Source organism: Phascolarctos cinereus, unplaced genomic scaffold, assembly GCF_003287225.1.
Source record: "Phascolarctos cinereus isolate Bilbo 61053 unplaced genomic scaffold, phaCin_HiC Scaffold_5;HRSCAF=322, whole genome shotgun sequence".
NCBI classification, from domain to species: Eukaryota; Metazoa; Chordata; class Mammalia; order Diprotodontia; family Phascolarctidae; genus Phascolarctos; species Phascolarctos cinereus.
This window is the reverse complement of record NW_027555958.1, coordinates 34,477,917-34,495,543: the sequence shown is the minus strand read 5'-3', so window position 1 is coordinate 34,495,543 and position 17,627 is coordinate 34,477,917. Positions and strand designations below refer to the sequence as shown.

Below are 17,627 nucleotides of genomic sequence, written 5' to 3'. Positions count from 1 at the left end.
CTGCTTTTGATTCCCATGTTCAGTGGCATAAAAACATGGGAATTCCCCTGCCCCCTCCCTGCCCTACCCCCAATCCCCTCTCTTGGCAACATTCTATATTTATTTACCAGGTTTCATCCTGACAGGACAAGGAAGAGGTGGCAGTGCCAGGGTAGGGTCCTTCCCTTCTTGGGCAGTCCTGGGTAGGAGAAGACCCCTCGAAGCCAGCACAGCATCCAGGTCCTGGTATTCCTGCAGGAAGGGACAGCATAACCATTGTCTGCTCAGCCCCAAACCAGATTCCTTAGGGAAGGGAATTAAAAGGCAGGTGAGCTCAGAAATATGGACACCACTGGAAACTTGAAAATGTCCTAAGGGCTTTGGGGATTCTTGGAGGAGGAAACCAAAGTCAGCCAGGTCTCCCTTGTTCTCTTGAAAGGAAGCTCCACAGCTTAGAAATTCATCTAACTTCTTCCCACTCTTGGAGTGGGCTCTCCTCCTGGGGCCAATGTGGGGCAGCTGTGGGTTGGCCTCCTCTCCTCTTTTCTATTGAGAAGATGGAGCCCCTTGGCTCCAATTCAAAGCTGCCCTATTGGTCTAGGGCCCCAGAATGCTGCAAGGCCTGCTCAGCCCAGAAAGGGGTACTGGAGGAACCCCACTTTGTGGTCAATGTCTGGCACCTGGATCCCTGCCCAATTGGGTCCCACAGTACGGAGCCTTCAGAGGCGTTCGTCCTCAGCCCCGGGCACTCTGCTGCTGCCACCCCTTGGTCACCCACAGGACGGACACTTGGGCTGGGGCTGGGTCCATGGGGAGCCAGCCAGAGCTCAGCCTCAGGCTCCAGATGGAGCTGGCCTGCTCCAGGGCCCCTCAGTTCACTGCCAGCCTGTAACATGTACTGTAGAAATAAAGTAAACTTCTCTCTTCTTGCCTCCTGGTCCCTTCATTTCGGATCTCTCTTCCCTGGGCAGACAGCCAGGACCCAGCTGACAGAGGAGGCCCAAATGACTCTAGAAAAAACCTGTCCCTTCACACCAGACCCCCCAGCCTCCAAAGGGTAGGCTTCCATAATAGAGGAAGGCCTGTCAAGTCAGCCAACAAGCACTCAGCACTTAGTATGTGCCGAGCATTGTGCTAATTACCCTTGGGATACAAATAAAATCAAGCAAGACAAGGCCTGCCCTCCAGAATTTCCCATTCATAGGGCAGCTAGGTGGCGCAGTGGTTAGAGCACAGACCCTGAAGTCAGGAGGACCTGAGTTCAAATTTGGCCTCAGACCAAACACTTGACACTTACTGGTTGTGTGACCCTGGGCAAGTCACTTAACCCCAATTGCCTTTAAAAAAAAAAGAAGAAGAAGAAGCTTCCATTCTAATGGAGGAGATAACATGCAAATAACTATGTACATAAGGCACTAGCTTGAGAAGAATCCATCACTGTGAGAACAGGCTTCATGTCTTCCCACCAGCTTTCCAAAGGCCATTTTCTTTTTTTTTTATATATATGCTTTTGAGTTGAAAATTTTTTCTCCCTTTTTCTCCCCCCCCCACCCTCCCCAAGACGGCACACAATCTGACATAGGCTTTACATTTACATACCCATTAAACATATTTTCACATTAGTGAAGCTGTAAGTAAAAATTAAAACCAATAGGAGGAACCATCAGAAAGATGAAACAAAAGTCAACTTAAGGTAAAAATAAGTGAGAGCGATTCTACTTCCATAGTTCCTTCTCTGGATGTGGACAGCATTTTCCATCCCGAGGCCTCTGGAGATGTCCCAGATCCCCGCAATGCTGAGAAGGGTTCAGTTTAACATCCTCAGTCATTGCATAACGTGGCTGCTATTGTGTACAAAGTCCTCTGGGCTGTGCTCACTTCGCTCAGCATCAGACCATACAAGTCTTCCCAGGTTTCTCTGAAGTCAGCCTGTTCATCATTTCTTACAGAACAATAGTATTCCATTACATTCATATACCACAACTTGCTCAGCCATTCCCCAATGGATGGGCATCCTCTCAATTTCCAGTTCTTTGCCACCACAAAAAGAGCTGCTATGAATATTTTTGTACATGTGGGTCCTTTTCCCATTTGTTTGATCTCTTTGGGATATAGCCCTAGAAGTGCTATTGCTGGATCAAAGGGTATGCACATTTTTGTAGCCCTTTAGGCATAGTTCCAAATTGTTCTCCAAAATGGTTGGATCATTTCACAACTCCACCAACGATGTATTAGCGTTCCAATTTTCCCACATCCTCTCCAACATTTATCATTTTCCTGTTTTGTCATGTTGGCCAATCTGATAGGTGTGATGTGGTACCTCAGAGTTGTTTTGATTTGCATTTCTCTAATCAATAATGATTTAGAGCATTTTCCAAAGGCCATTTTCAATAGCGGCCATTCCAGTGGTAAGATGGTAATCACTCATCCACTTGGGCAGCCCCTTGAGGGGAGGGAAAGCAGGGGTCGAAGAAGGATAAGTTAACCTTCTTAACAGAATTTGTGGCCACCCCTTCCAAGTTCCAAGAGCTGCCCTCAACTCTCTGCCTAACCAACCCTTCATGACCCCATCCAGGGTTTTCTCGGCAGAGACACTGGAGTAGTTTGCCATTTCCTTCTCCAGCTCATTTTACAGATAAGGAAACTGAGGCAAACAGGGTGAAGTGACTTTCCCAAGGTCACACCACATGTGCATATATGTACATGTACACACATGCACAATGTATAAATGCACACTATATTGTGTATGCATATATAGAAACACATATATACACACATATATACATATATGTATACATACACACACAAAAAAAGTTTCCCAGTGACTTCAAAACCTGTGAAAAACTCCTAAGTGTCCTGAGATGCTACCATTTTTAGCGTTCTTCCAAATGAAAACATCTAACTGATTTTTGTGCCTCTGCTGCCCCCTTCCGGCCACCCCTCCCACACAAACTTCAGGCTGACCTCTGCAGAAAAAAAAATGTGAGCTATTCTTTGATAAATAAGTGACAACATGGTCATAATGACGACTTTCCTTGACCTGATAAAACAAGGTACTTTTTCAAGTACCAGAATATTCCACGGTCTTCTTCCAGTACCCTTTTGCCCCTCAGTCCTCCAAAATAGTGTCTCCCTCTCTGTGGATTATCTCTGGTTTACTCTGTCTCTAGTACGTATAGATGTTGCTGGCACATTGGCTCCCCCATTCGAATGCAAGCTGCTTGAGGGCAGGGACTGTCTTTTGCCTTACTTTGTATACTCAGCACTTAGCACAGTGCCTGGTACATAATAAGAGTAATAAACACTTGTCGATTAAGTGACTGATCCTGAGCCAAGGCATCAACCCGGGTGGCATCTCCAAAGGCAGAAGCACTTGCTAATGCCTGGGATTTGGAACCCTGCCCTGCAGCAGGGAAGACCAGAGCCCTTCGAGGAAGCCCGCATCCCTAAAGCCAGGAGCTTCTAGCAGTGTTTCTGTCTGCTTTGTGAAGTCTGAATTGCTAACTATGACAAAGATATTTACCAGAACACGACAAGGAAAAGAGTGCACATCACCAGAGTCTGGTACCTGAGCAACAAGAAGGAAATTTAATGGATCTGGAATTTTAAAGGTATTGATTTCAGAAATTGAAATATGAGAGAATCCTGTATGTGGTAGAACAACAGTCCAAATTCACACATCTTCGACATTAACTAGAATGAGCAGCTTGAGACTGAAAAGCTGCTCCCAGACAAGGGAAGGGTCTATGCCCAACACACAACAGGTGGTTGAAATGGTACATACACCCAGGAGAGGAACACAGAGCATGGAGTCCTGAGGAAGTGCTGGCACCGCCAGGGAGAAGGTCTGCTCCTTACCCTAGCCCCAGTCAAAACCTATTCAAGGTCTGACCCAAACACCCCACTCTAACCTAAACTCTAGCCTGGCCCCAATTGCCTGACAATGTAAAGCCTTGGACAATAAAAGACTGTTAGAGCTGGAAGGGACCTTGGAAACCATTTAGTCCACCCACCACTATACAGAGGACACAGAAATCGAGATGTGAAGTGACATGCCCAAGGTCAAACAGCAAATTAGCAGCAGAGCTAGCATACGAAGCCGAGGGTTCTGACTCCCCAGCAACGTTTCTACCACACCACAGTGTACCAGCCCCATCTCACTCCCTAGGCCTAGCCCTGAGGGCAGGTCTTCCAGTCTAGGAACTAGGACCCTCCTACCGACAGGCTCTCTCCCTCTTGTCTCCAGTGCATTAAAGGTGTCATCCCATCACGGACCCTGCCTTTACACAAAACCTCCCCTTGATCAAATAATAGATGTAATGTGCTTCAGAAACCTTGAGGTGTCATCACTTATTATTGTCATAAGACACTTTCCTCCTCTGAAAATTTACCCATATACCCGAAGTGAACTGCGTCCCTCCCCCAATTCCTTTGTATATACTTTTCTGTGTGTTTATTGTATCTCCCCAGTAGAATGGAAGCTCCTTGAGGGCACGGACTAGAGAGATCACTTTTGTCTTGGCATCACCAGCACCCGGCACACTGTAGCTGTTTAATAAATGCTTGTTGAATTGAATTAGAAAACACTCACATATCCCTCCCCTCCTTAAGCCTCTTGCACCACTCCAGGGGAAAGGAAGCAGCATTCTTCTGTCTCTTCTGGATTTTCCATTCCTGGAGCTCAGCTCCCTGATTCCAACACAATTCCTGTACCCCGAACCCCTCTGAGATAGTCATTTCCACAGGGATAACACACACACACACACACACACCCCACTCATACTGGGGTAGAGAAGCTAAGGTTTTGCTTTTGTGCCCAGAAAGATAATAAATCCAGAGCTGGAAGGGACCCCAAGTGACCATCAAGTCCAACCTCATTTTTCTGATGAGGAAACTAAGGCCCAGGAAGGTCACACAGGTAATAACAAAAATTGGGTTTGAACCCAAATTCTTTGACTCCAGAGACAGTTTACTACCTTTGTCTGTCATGAACCAAAGAACAGATGAACACAGCCCTTTCTCCCAGTGCATTCAGTGCTACACACACACACACACACACACACACACACACACACACACACACACCCTGGTTCTTTCCCCAGTACCCTCTGCAGTGCCAACACGTTTGTTATTGTCTGATTCTCTCCTATACCCTTGGGAAGTCATCCTTGGTTTCGGGCTAATCCTGAAGATGCATGCCACATCCATCCCTGGGCTGTCCTTTCTCTGGCCTCCACTGTTTTCACCATGGGGAAGTCCTTCCTGGCCTCTCCCCTCAATCTGCCTGCTGCAGTTTCAGCCCACCCCACATTGCTGCACCAAGTAAACGCTCTCCTTCAGTTTTGCTGGTTGTTAGAGCCAAGGACTGACAATCCCAGGCCTACAAGAGATGTTTTTCATTGCAGATATCATTTTCCCCTTCCCTCCTACTCTTTCCAGGTCACCTGGGTTCAGGATTAATTCTTCAGCCCCAAGCTAAGATGATCAGTCAGCGTTGCTAGCCGGTGCCTGCCTTAGTGGTACAATAGGAGGAAAAGAAGTGTTCTCATTGAACACAATATCTCCCTATCCGGGTCACAATGTCTGAAATACCCTTCTTACCCCGACTCTTCTTTGGACCCCTGGGAAAAAGATAGCCCAGTTCCTTCTTCATTCCTTCAGCATATTTTTGTCTGGAATGCTCTATCCCAATCATTTTCCCCATCCCCTCTGATTAAACCCTGCCCAAAGCACTTCTCTCTGGCCACCCCTCCCCTCTGTCTGTAGTCTCCCCCTATTAGAATGTAAGCTTCATGAGGGCAGAAATTGTCTAGTTGTTTACACTTATATCCCCAGCTCTTTACACGGTGCTTGGCACTTAGGAAGTGCTTAATTCATGGCCAGGAAGGGAAGGAGGCTGGGAAGAGTTAGGAAGAAGGCAAAGACAAGACATTGACCCTCTTCTGTCATGCCCAGAGCCAGTCCTGCAAGGCTGATCTCTAGCCAGCCCTCACTTGATGGTGGAAAGGGAGATGGGAGAAGGAGGGGAGGAAATGTCCTATGAGTAAAACAGGAAGAGGCCATGGGCAGGAAGCATGAAGGAAGGAGCAGCTGAGCAGTGGACAGCTGCAATGGAGTGTATTCTAATCCCAAGTCTGTCTAACTGTGAACCACTTCCCCTCTCCTGGCCTCAGTTTCCATAGATGTAAGATGAAAGGGGGCTTGGCTTCTAAGGGTCCTACCTCTTCTCCATCTCCATGTACCCATGGGGCAAGTCAGAGTAGGAAAAGGAGGGTCATGTGTGACAGAAATGAATGCGGGTCCAGTCAGTTCAGGACTTGGGCAGTATATACCTTCATTGCTTATGCACACACAGACCCTTACCTCATCCTCATCATTCCCCCATAGCCTACAGAAATTTATATACAGCCCTGTTGTGCTACCTGCAACCTTCCCCGATTCTGCCCCAAGCTTTGCATCCAGGCTGACCCTCCCTTAACTGCTGGTTCAGAAGGTGGCTCAGTTACTTAATTTGTAAATGAGAACATTGGATTCAATGTCTCTGAGGTCCCTAACAGCTCTAGAACAATGATCCTATGACCCTGGTCATCATCAGTAAGCTGGAAGGAGGAAGAGAGGGAATCAGTCTTTGGGAGGGAAAAATCTCAAAATCCCAGGAAGCAAGAGTCACTAAGCTATGGCAGTTTGTAATCAAAGACACCTACCCTGACACTGTCCCCTGGAAGGGCGTGACCTCTGCCACGCCTGACTAACCCACAAAGCTCTCTTACAAATCTTGGTGTATACATTGACCACCGAAGAGGAAATGACCGAGGCTTTAGGCCCCACACTACAAAGGCCTGCCTCTATTCCCCTTCTCCGATAAGGTGCCTCCTACCAAGGTCAGGTTCTGTTCCCTTCTTAGGTAGGGCACCTCCCAAACTGGGGGCCTCCACGAGAGAAATGCCATCTAAGCACACTCCCATCACCACTCCCGATGGCCCAGAAAATGCTGGTAAGAGGGAAGGGTAACTCCTGCATTGGGCCAGGAATGATGGAAAGTACAGAGATGCCCCTGGGGATAGAGGGGCTGAGGTGGCAGAGATTGGCTGCCCGCCCAGGGAGAAAGTGGACCTGGAGGTGCCACCCTCAAAGCAACTATACAGTGAGAAAGACTTTGGAGATTTAACACAAACGGGGCCTTTGCCTGGCTCCTTCCCTGGGAAGACACTGGGTGGGAAGGACAAGAAAGGTAGGAAGAGGAATTAGGGAGCTGACTGCTACTGTCTCCAACTCTCCCCCTACCAGACTGGAATGGAAGTATGATCCATATCCCCCCCATCCTGCTACCCTAGGCCAAGAGAATTCTGCCAGACTTCCCCAATGCCTCAAATCTCCTAAATACCCTAGATCCTTGCCCAACAGCTTCCTCTCAACCTCCTCCCCTCCCCGAGGCCTTCCTGGAGGACATGCCTTCCCCAAACTATAATCTGAGACTCTGTCTACCATCCGGGAAGAGGCTAGCAATTGAGACAGTGGGGAAGAGATGCCACTGAGGTGGAAGGGGACCCCATTTCTCACTCAGGGACCATGGGGATCCCTGTGACTTTCAGCAGAGGGGACACATGACAAGGTAGGACCCAGCCTCACACTCCCCAGGCAGCAGGGAGCAAATCACACCATCTGCTTGATGGAGGGAGGGGCCAGGAGCTGGGGTGGAGGGAGAGTTGGAGACCAGAAGGGGTCTCTGTTTGGGGGAGGTCAAGGTCCCCCGCTGTACGAATAATCTGCCTTGTTGTGCATAACCAGCTTGTTGTCCACAAAGTAAAAACTGTCCGACTGTGTCTCGTATGGGTGGCGGATCATCTCACTGACTGCAAGCAAACAGACAGGACCAGAAGTTAAGGGTGGCTCAGAGAATGGTTTGTTTGATACAATTCTGGTTAGAAGGGGGCCAAGTGAAAAACCAAGAACCCATCCCAAACAAGAGAGAACAGAACACCTCCGGGGAGAGTGGCAAAGGACTCCCAGGGCAGAATGGCCCCACCGGATCATGGCTATGGAGCAAGGCCCCCTTGCTTAAGGGTCCTCTAACAAAAGAGGGCTGGGCTTGGAGGCAGGGGGGTATTCTCAGAAATAATTATGATGCAAAAAACAAAAGACATCAATTAAACACATATTTTTAAAAAGGGATGAAGTGAGAAATGTGTAACATTGGGTAGTTAGGATCCAAGCCCCGTCCCACTAATGACTCTCTGTGTGACCCTAGGGAAAAATCACTGACCTGATTTCTGATGCCTGTTTCCTACCCACCCACCCACCCCCCGCTTCACCCCGATGTGGAAGGGGGGAGAATCATACACACACACACACACACACACACACACACACACACACACGCGCGCGCGCACGCGCGCGAGCATGCCTGCCTGTGTGCATCCTATAAACGCACTTAGCTCCTCCGAAAGTGGGGGAAATTCATAGATGTGTTCACAAGTGTTCTTGCTTCTGGGGATGCAGAAACCAAATTCGAAGTCAAAGCTCTTGAGAAGTCGGTTCCGGAAGTAGTGCCTCTCAATCATCCGGAAATTATTGATGGGCTTGTCTCCCACTGTGAACTCCACACTGTGAAAGGATGGGGAGATGGGGAGAGCAGCAGGGTGGAAGGGGGAGGGTGGGGAGCCAACATCTGGGGATGGGCTTTTCCCCCGGGGGGGGTCAATCCGAGGGGTGCCTGGGAGCTGGGGCCTGACTGTGCTGGCTTTCTGGAGCTCCTTTAAAGGATGCCCAATGCCCAAGTGCCCTCAGAGACGGTCTTCCGCTAGAAGGCAGGGCATGATTCAGGGGCCTTTCCAACCACAGCCCGATCCCACCCCCAGATTTCCCAGTAACTCACGTGGCTCCAACCTGCCGCAGGCGGAGGAAGGCTGGGGTGAACTGGTAGCGGACAAAGCGGCCGGCATTGGGGTCCACATCCCGCTTTTCGCTAAGGTCCCTCTCTGCAATGGCAGACCCCCACCACCCCAGGATCCTGGGGTGAATAGCTGGTAAAGCAGCACCCACCCTCCCTAAGCACAGCTCCCCAGGGCTTCCCTCGCACCCAGCTAGCCTTGCCTTCCCTTCCCTTCCCTTCCCTGAGTAGTCAGGGACTTGCCTTGGGGCTCAGCATAATACCAGCTGATGGAGGCCCAGGCTTCCCCACTGTCTCTACTCCAAAACACACACACACACACACACACACTCTCACACCTCTCACACATACACTTACACCTCTCACGTATTCACACACTCACACATACACATAACCATACTCTTACACCTCTCACACACACACTCACACATATATATACTCTTACACACATAAACATACTATTACACACATACTTATTCACACACACGCATTTACTTACATTCAAAACACATACCTCACAAACACTCACACCTCACATATTCTTACACACATACTCACACTCTCACATAAACACACTCACACCTCTCACAAACACACATATACTCACACTCTCACATACACACTCATACATATGTGTGTGAGTGTGCATATACTCACTCTCACATACACTGGCACACACATAAACACTCTTACACACATTCACTCACACATACTCACACCTCTCATTCACATACACTTACACATACTCTCATACACATAAACACAACCTTCTTACACATACTCATATACATCCTCACACCTCTCACACATAAACACACACTCTCACACCCACTCAGACACACTCACACTCTTCCTCCCTCTCTCTCTCTTTCTTACTCACACACACACACACACACCTCACACCCTTCCTCTTATCTAAAAGCACCAGCTGCTCTCCCCACCCTCCAAAATCAACCAGCTCCTAGTGTCTCCTGACTTCTAAGCTTGCCTCCATCCAGAGCACCATCCCACCTCACTCCTCACCCCCAGGGATTTTTGGACAAAGGGAAAAGAGAAAGGCCAAGGCCCTAGTCCTGTCTCTTCCTGGCTCAAGGCTCCTGGGAATATAGTTTATCAAACAACAACGTATGCCTACTAGCTGACCGGCGCTGTGCTAGGTTATAGAGAATTATACAGACCCCCAAAATTTACATGTGGAAAGGACTCATTTCACGGATAAGAAACCTGAGGCCCAGAGAGAGCTTAAGTGACTTATCTAAGGTCTCACAGATAACAAGTGATGGCGCTAGGGATACAAAGACAAAATAGGGGCAGCTAGGTGGCACAGTGGATAGAGCACTGGCCCTGAAGTCAGGAGGACCTGAGTTCAAATCCAACCTCAGACCAAACACTTGACACTCACTAGCTGTGTGACCCTGGGCAAGTCACTTAACCCCCATTGCCTAAAAAAACAACAACAACAAAATGAAAGCTCAATTCACTTCTATTCTATCAGATGCAGGGGGGATGGACAGGATGACCTCCCAAGGTCTTCCCTGCCCTCTCTCTGAACTCTTACTTGGGGTAGTCAGTTATGCTGCAAGCACAGGAAGAATTTAATAAATGTTTGTTGACTGAATATCGATCACGCCAGTAAGAGCCTGGGGAAGGAAGCCCTGGGCCTGCCATCTACCTTCTGTGAGACCTTGGGCCTGTTTCCCATGAAGGAGGAATTCCCAGCAGGTGCATCTGCACCACCATACTGACCCCCTTTCCAATCTAGCCTAGTACTCACCTGAAGTAGGGGGCTTGCTGATCTCAAAAAGGACTGTGCCTGACTCCATGTCCCGAATCTTGAACCTGGTGAAATCAATCTTATAGACATTCTCCTCCGGAGAGCAGAGGTAATCTGTGGCAGGGAAGGGGAGAGGGGAGGGAGATGATGGCCCATAAGACCAGAGAGGGTGGTGGAAAGTTCCTTGGTCTGCACTATATGGAGTCTCCAAGTGGCCTTGGGCTAGTCACCACCCTCCCTGGAGGGTGTGAAGCTCCTACGGTCTGTCCAGAGAAGCCATAACCCAAAGGGAGGAGACTCACAGTATCAGACCAGGAAGGGACCTCAGAGGGGGAAACGGAGGCCCAGCACAGCTGGAAGGGACCTCTGGGAGCACCTAGCCCAACCCCCTCATTTTACAGAGGAGGAATACTCTGTGTTCTAAGATCCTTCCAGCACTGACATTCAATTCCAACATTCGATGTACTAAGGTCCCTTCCAGGGCTGCAATTCTGTGTTCTAAAATCCCTAAAATTCTGTGTTCTAAGCGTAGGCACAGTAGACCCTTGGGTCTGATGAATGGGAGCTCTGGGCTCCGAGGGAAGAGATACACAGCCCACCTGCCCTTGGGGAGCTCCCGATCTCAGGAGAGAGATAACACACCAGAGAAATCGGCAAACAACTCCCACACTTTACAGACAAGTGCCAGCCTCCCTCTGTGGCTCTGTGCAGCTGATGGGGCGGAGGCGGAGGGGGGTTGTCAGGGTGGTCAGAAGCAAAGGGAAGGAAATAAGCATTGATCGCTAGATCACTTAATATGTGCCAGGCACTGTGCTAAGCCCTCAATAAATATCTCATTTGAAGGAGGAGGGGGACTGGGTCCATCCTCCTGAAAAGGCCAAATTTGAACCAGTTTTAGAGAAAGGGGCTAGAGAAGGAGGAGGGGGAAGGCACAAGCTGAATGAAGGCCAGGAGACATATGGGAGCTAAGTCATTAAAAGGACAAGATATCTGCAGGGCCTTCGGAAGGTCTGAAAACCCCCAGCCATTCCTGCTTGAAAAGCTGAGCCTCACTTAAGATGGATGAAATAGAGAAATAAATACTTCTGAGTAGGATTTTCTGACATTTTAAATACTTGCATTTATATATATATACACACACACACACACACACACACACACACACATATACATACCTAAAACATACACATGTACATATACACATGTGTATAAAATAACATATTGTACATATATAATATAAAATATACATATTTTGTATATGTAAATGCAAGTATTTTTAATGCTGAAAAATTCTGCTCAGGTATTTCTTTCTCTATAAGTAAATAATTATGTATATATATTTTAATTCATATGAAAAAGGGACACTCCCTGGCATGCCCCCTCTACCCCAGGTGGCTGCCTGTCTTGACTCTCCATAGCCCTGACTCAGTTAGCTATTCAAATCTTGCCCTTTTCTCTTCCCAATAGGAAGGGAGGATGAAGTCCCTAACCCAGATCCCCTCGCCACCCCCCCACACACATACACCCACACACAAAATCTCTCCTGTGTCCTGAATCATCAGTCCCTGGTCCTCCCCTCATAAGAGGCTTAGCCATCCCTGGGCCAACATAAGCAGATTACCAGGAGCTATCAGCTGACTTAATGTAACTAGAACACAGGAATGTCCTGGGGGGGCAGGGAAGCCCGGCTCAGAGCCCTCAGGCCCCATCCTCAGGTACCCCTCCACCCTCCTCCAGCCCAGCTCCAAATCCACTCTGTGCTGGAGACCCGTGAAAAAATATTCCTTGTCCCTAGTCAGGCCCTGTGCCTTGAGGCAGGAAGGTAACTCTAGGCCCTTGCTTCTGGACAGCTCTGCTCTCAAACCTTTGTGGTCAGCTCTGGTCTAGTTTTAATCCCCTTTGCTGTACTTCTAGGGTGAACGAGTTCCTGGTCCAATTCTTCAGGCTGGTGAAGGAGACTGGGCCAGAAGGGGGTAGATACTTTAACCACCAGCACCCCTCAGAAAACCCCAACCCTGCCTGTCCTTCCTCAGGACTACCTGGTCCTCTCCCTCCTCCGGAGAAGATGGGGAGAGGACCTGGGCGGGGAGCGGTGGGTTGAAAGGCCCAGGGGGACCCTCGAAGGGCCCCCAAGTGTGAACGGCAGTGACAAACAGGAAGAGGCATCACTAGAGAGCACTTAGGGCAAGAAGGAAGTACCACAAGAAGGTGTGGCCCCAGAGGCCTCTTAGGACCACAGCTCTGCTCAGGAAGGGAGGGAAGGGTGGAAAGAAATTGTAGCAGGCCCTGAGAATAACCCCACTCAGGTGGGAGGGCAGGCCTGAAGCAGACACCACAAAAACCAAGCCTGAGTCTCCCTCAGACTTGTCCCTCAACCTCTGAGCCCTTAGAAAGGCAGGTTCTTGTGGGAATTGCCACCATCCCCACCCCCCTTCCTCAAGCCTCTTTCTGCCTCATCCCCACCTTGGCCTTCCTGAAGCCTCCCCTTCTTTAGAGAATATGAGGGAAACACTGTCTCCCCTTCCCAGGGGTGGGCCCAGGCAGAGAGCCCTGGAAGCCCGCGATGCCAGCCTTGTCTTCTCTGAGAAGATTCACTTCTTTCCTAGTCCCAGCAAACTGGTCAAGTCTGAACCTTCTCTCCCAAGGAGAAGCCAGGGCACTACAGTCTCAGATAGCTCACTGTAATGTCCTTGAGCAAGTCACTTCTTATTTCTGGGCCTCCTTCTTCTCCTTAGTAAAATGAGGGGGTCGGGACAAAAAGCTCAGGTCTAAGGTTCTCTGGAACAATGACTGCTCTCCCATAAAAATCACAAAATTTTAGCCTTGGAAAGCTCAAAGAGCTCCACTTCTCCCAGCCCCTCCCCTAGGTCTGAGCCCCTTTTAGAAGGCATACCCTAGTCCTAGGAGGTCCTCAGGTGCTGTGGGCCAGAAAACCAGGTATGTGTCCCTCCTTCCCCACCTCCCTCCGATCCCTGCTCTCTGGGGGGGGAAGAAGACCAAGGGGTAACTATGGTGTCAGAAGACTGGGGAAAGATGTAGGGGTGGAGGATGGAGGGGCCACTTCAAAAATGGCAGACAACTGACTTAAAGGGGAATGGGGGAATTGGAGGGAGGGATTTCCACACTTTCCTCTAACCTAGGTTGCTTAGGTCACAAATGCTTCACTGCCCTCTCCACCCCCCAACTCCCCAGCCAAGAGCTCAAGTCCCAGGACAATCCTGGAACAGCTGGTGTCAGCAGCGAGGTGGGGGGGGAGGGGAGCATCTCATGAATCTCTGGGAGATTGGGAGAAGGGGGAGGCATGGAGGCAACAAGGGAGAAAACTAAAGGACAGGAGCAGAGCCTCACTGGCTGTTTGTTCTCCAGATGAGACCATAAGGATTGGGGTTAGGGGACCTGGAATGGAAGAGAGGGAGGTAGTCTGGGAGGGATAGAAGGATGAGCTGACTGAAAAAGAGGGAGGGGGGCAGGGGGCAGAGGGCAGGAGCAGGGTCCCAGTGGCTGCTCTGGGTTTGGGGTTTTTTGGTTTTGCATTTTCTTTTTTTTTTTCTTTTTTTTAGATAAGACTGAGGTGGGGCTGGAGACTGATCAGCTACACTGAGAGACAAGAAAGAGGTCTTCTTGAAAGGGCTGTTTTGCTGACCTGAGTACAAATCTTAGCTCTTCCACTTAAAACTTGTATGACTTTGGATCAATCCCTTAATTTCTCTGGACCACAGTGGCTTCATCTGTAAAACAAGGGGGTTGGAGAAACCCATACCTAATATCTCTCACGGTTTAGTTCTAAATCCTGTGATTCTATGACATCGACTTCAGCTAGTAGTACTGAAAATAAAATGGGCTGAAAGTGAGTCAGGAAGGACTGAGGTCAGACCCAGAGAAAGCCACCCTGTTGTTCCATTTCTGTCTTTGTAGCCCCATGGCCCATCATGGCGCCTGGAACATAGGAGGCATTTAGTACATGCTGAATGAATGAATGAGTGGTGAGACTTTGGAATGAGGCAGCCAGGAAGGCTGTGGCTCCCTTTCCCATGAATCAAAGTCAATCTGGCCTCGAGAAGGAGCTAGGTCCTGGTGCCCCATCCTTGGGCTGAGGCAGGACAGAGGCTGGAGTCAAACCAGACAAGGCTAGGAGAGAGGCAAGGATGTGAGGGGGAGGAATGCAAGACAAGATGGGAGACCTCAAGGCTCCATAAACCCACTCCTCAAAACCCAAACATAGTAGCTGCTCCAAGGATCCTCAAAGCCTTCTCTACAGGGAAGTCTCTCCTTAGAGCTGACCTGCATTCTGCTCACTACAACTTGAGCTTCCTCTCCAACCCAGTCACAGAAGGTCCCTTTCCATTAGATTATGAGCTCCTTGAGGGCAGGGTCTATCTTTTGCCTTCCTTTGTATCTCCAGTGCTTAGCACGGTGCCTGGCACATAGAGGTGATTAATAAACATCTACTGATTGACTTTCTCCCTGGTCCTATCACATCTGGCACTATACACACATTTTCCTGTTCCTTCTCAATCTGGGTCAGAATGCTCAGTGTCCCAGGGGAAGGGCCCAGCCTAGGCAGGCCCTTCCTCCTGTGTTAGGCCAAACCCCAGGGCAAGGCACAAAATGAGGAAGGACAATCAGGCCCAGGGAGATGAGGGTCTACTCTGGCTCAGGGGAAGAACAGACTTGATTTCTTAGGGAAGGAAAGAGAAGAATCCTTGGGGAAACTCACCCTACCCTCTACGTGAACACTGTGTGATCCAAGCAACATCACATGCTAGAACCTGCCCACTTTGCCCTCCTTTCTTAAGCCAAGGAGGTCAAGACAGGGGCCTGTGTGACAACACCAGGGTTCCCCAGCCTTGGGCCCAGCAAAGGGCCCCAGGGCCAAAGCCTTGCTCCTACCCAGGGTGCTCAGGAGCTCCAGCTTCCCTGGCTATAGTGAAAGACCTTTCCCCTCCACCCTAGATGGTGAGGCAAGATGTGGGAGCACAGAGGTGTCCCATCCTCACGGGTCAGCTCCCTGTCTCCCCCTTCCCACAGGGCTCTCTGCCTTGTGACCTCATCTGGGCCCTCATTTTGGCCTTTAGCAAAGACTGCCTAGTAACATGCCCTGTACCAACCGTTATGTAACTTTCAATGGGTGTGAGCTGTCTCACCAACTAGACTGGGAGCTCCTTAAGATATGAGATTGCCTTACATATCTAGGCATCCCTGTACACAGTATCACTCTCTCTTTTGACTATGGGCAGACTCACTGTCTCATTTCTTTTTCCAGATATCAGGATCTTGGGGAGACAGGACAGGGGCATTCTAAAAATACCTAGCCCCAGGACCCAGAATTCCCTGATGGTAAGAAACACAGCCAGCCAACTCAACAGAAGCTTGGTGGCAGCAAGCAGGGGGCTACACCTTAGACCCCCCCCCAGCCTTCGGTCTCCAGAGACAGCATCAAAGTTAGGCAGAAACACCCCTAAATGGCCCTCTAGGGATGGGAAGATGACAGGGAATGCTTGGCCATAAGCAGCCCCTGTTTTCCCACAAAAAGGCTATATGTCATCGTGAGATGCTCTCTTGGGCTGGGGGCACTGGGCCACTGGCTTAAGACAGAGAGAGATTAGTGTTCAGGGTCACCTCGTTGACCTCAATCCATAACAAGCAGATCAGAGACTGCTCCTGGGGCTGGGAGGAGGGGAGCGAACCTGGAGGTTTCAGCCAGCCCAGGTCTGACTCTCCCCAACTGGATGCCCCTGGCCATGCTCCTAGCAAGAACTGGTACCAAGCCTCACATTTACCCCAAATGCCTCCCCTCCATGCCCAGTGCTAATGCCCAGACGTAGCGAGAGGCCACTCGGCAAGTACTGGGCCCTCCTTGAAAGTCTAGGTCTGTCTGACCTAGAACATTACTGGGGAACCTAGCTAATCCACCCCATAGCACAGAGGAAGCAGGAGGCAGGCAAGGAAAGGCGATTACCCTCGCTGCCTTGCCCCGTTTAGTCTAAGGGGAAATGGGGGTAGGGGACATGCCCGAGGCTCTCCGCAACTTACGAGCTATTTTCATAAAGAGCAAAAGGCAGCTCACTGAAGGGAGAAAGGGGATGAGAAGGAAGGTTGGAGTCTCGAGGTGGAGATGTAGGGTGGGGCGCAGGGAGCGGAGGAGAGGATGGAGGGGCGCGGCTAGAGCACACAGACCAGGGTGGAGATGATAGGGCTGGAGACAGGGGAGGTGCGCACAGAGGACAACGTCCAGGAGGCTCCCTGGGGACGCATCCCTCCTCCCCAGCCTCAGCCCCGACCCCACTCCCCGAAGCCCCCCACTCCTCCCTCACCGCACGTGATGCGCTGTAGCCCCAGCACATCTTCGGGCCCGATCAGCGCCTTCCTCCGCAGCGCCTGGGGCTCCGGCTCCGATTCCGCCTCGTCGTCCTTGCAGCCCGTGGCCCCGGGCCCGGGGTCCGACCCAGCCGTGGCCCCGGCCCCGCCGCCACCCTTCTTCACCTTCATGGCCCTGTTCCTGGCCCCCGGCTGCCCCTCGCAACGCCGCGGCCGTCCGGCGCCCGCCCAGCGGGGAAGGGGAGGCAGCACGATCTGCCGAGGTCTGTCCGGCCCAGCCTGGCCTCTCTACTTCCCCACCCCACCCACCCTCCCTCCCCCCGCGGCTCCTGGGCCGCCCCCTGCTCCTGGCCCCGCCCCGAGCCAGGTACCTGCTCTCTGCTCCACCCCTAGGCCCGCCTAGCTGCGCGCCCCTGGACCTACATCGCCAGCCTTCCTCCCTCGGCGCCTCTTCCTTCGCATGCCCTGCGCCCGTCCCTTCTCCCCACCCCCAGACCTATCCCCGAGTCCCCCTCCCCCCCCACCTCTCCGCTTCACCCCTAACGCGCAGGGAACACCCTCTCCCCCAGTGCCAGCCTCAGTGGGAGGGGAAAGGACAGTCCATTTGGGAAAGCAGATGGCTCAAAATAACGTTGGGAGCTGGCACCGGGGCCTGGGCGTGTGTGG

At 50.7% G+C, this 17,627-nt stretch overlaps 1 protein-coding gene across 4 annotated transcripts; it reads right to left on the bottom strand.

Moving 5' to 3' along the window:
• Positions 1–3,544: 3,544 nt before the first annotated feature.
• Positions 3,545–17,356, bottom strand: UNC119 (unc-119 lipid binding chaperone). Of its 4 annotated transcripts, none has more exons than XM_020963309.2 (5): positions 17,333–17,356; positions 10,644–10,757; positions 8,855–8,957; positions 8,411–8,583; positions 3,545–7,832 (listed from the first exon to the last, which is right to left on the bottom strand). In XM_020963309.2, the coding sequence occupies exons 2-5, from the start codon at positions 10,690–10,692 to the stop codon at positions 7,720–7,722; spliced, it is 438 nt and encodes a 145-aa protein (XP_020818968.1). In that variant the 5' UTR covers positions 10,693–10,757; positions 17,333–17,356; the 3' UTR covers positions 3,545–7,719. The 4 variants fall into 4 exon arrangements, with proteins under 4 accessions (XP_020818968.1, XP_020818967.1, XP_020818969.1 ...); XM_020963308.1 differs by lacking the exon at positions 17,333–17,356 and adding an exon at positions 16,958–17,253; XM_020963310.2 differs by lacking the exon at positions 17,333–17,356 and adding an exon at positions 16,958–17,040 and having other exon boundaries at positions 10,644–10,708.
• Positions 17,357–17,627: the final 271 nt, after the last annotated feature.

Bases quoted from the DNA above. Each gene is read 5' to 3' on its own strand.
- UNC119 (XM_020963308.1), bottom strand. From the start codon at position 17,132: ATGAAGGTGAAGAAGGGTGGCGGCGGGGCCGGGGCCACGGCTGGGTCG. The intron at 10,758-16,957 runs GTGAGGGAGGAG...TCCCTGCCACAG, and splicing joins GCTACAGCGCATCACGTGCG to ATTACCTCTGCTCTCCGGAG. The intron at 7,833-8,410 runs GTGCGTTTATAG...GTTTGCTTGCAG, and splicing joins CCCACTTTCGGAGGAGCTAA to TCAGTGAGATGATCCGCCAC.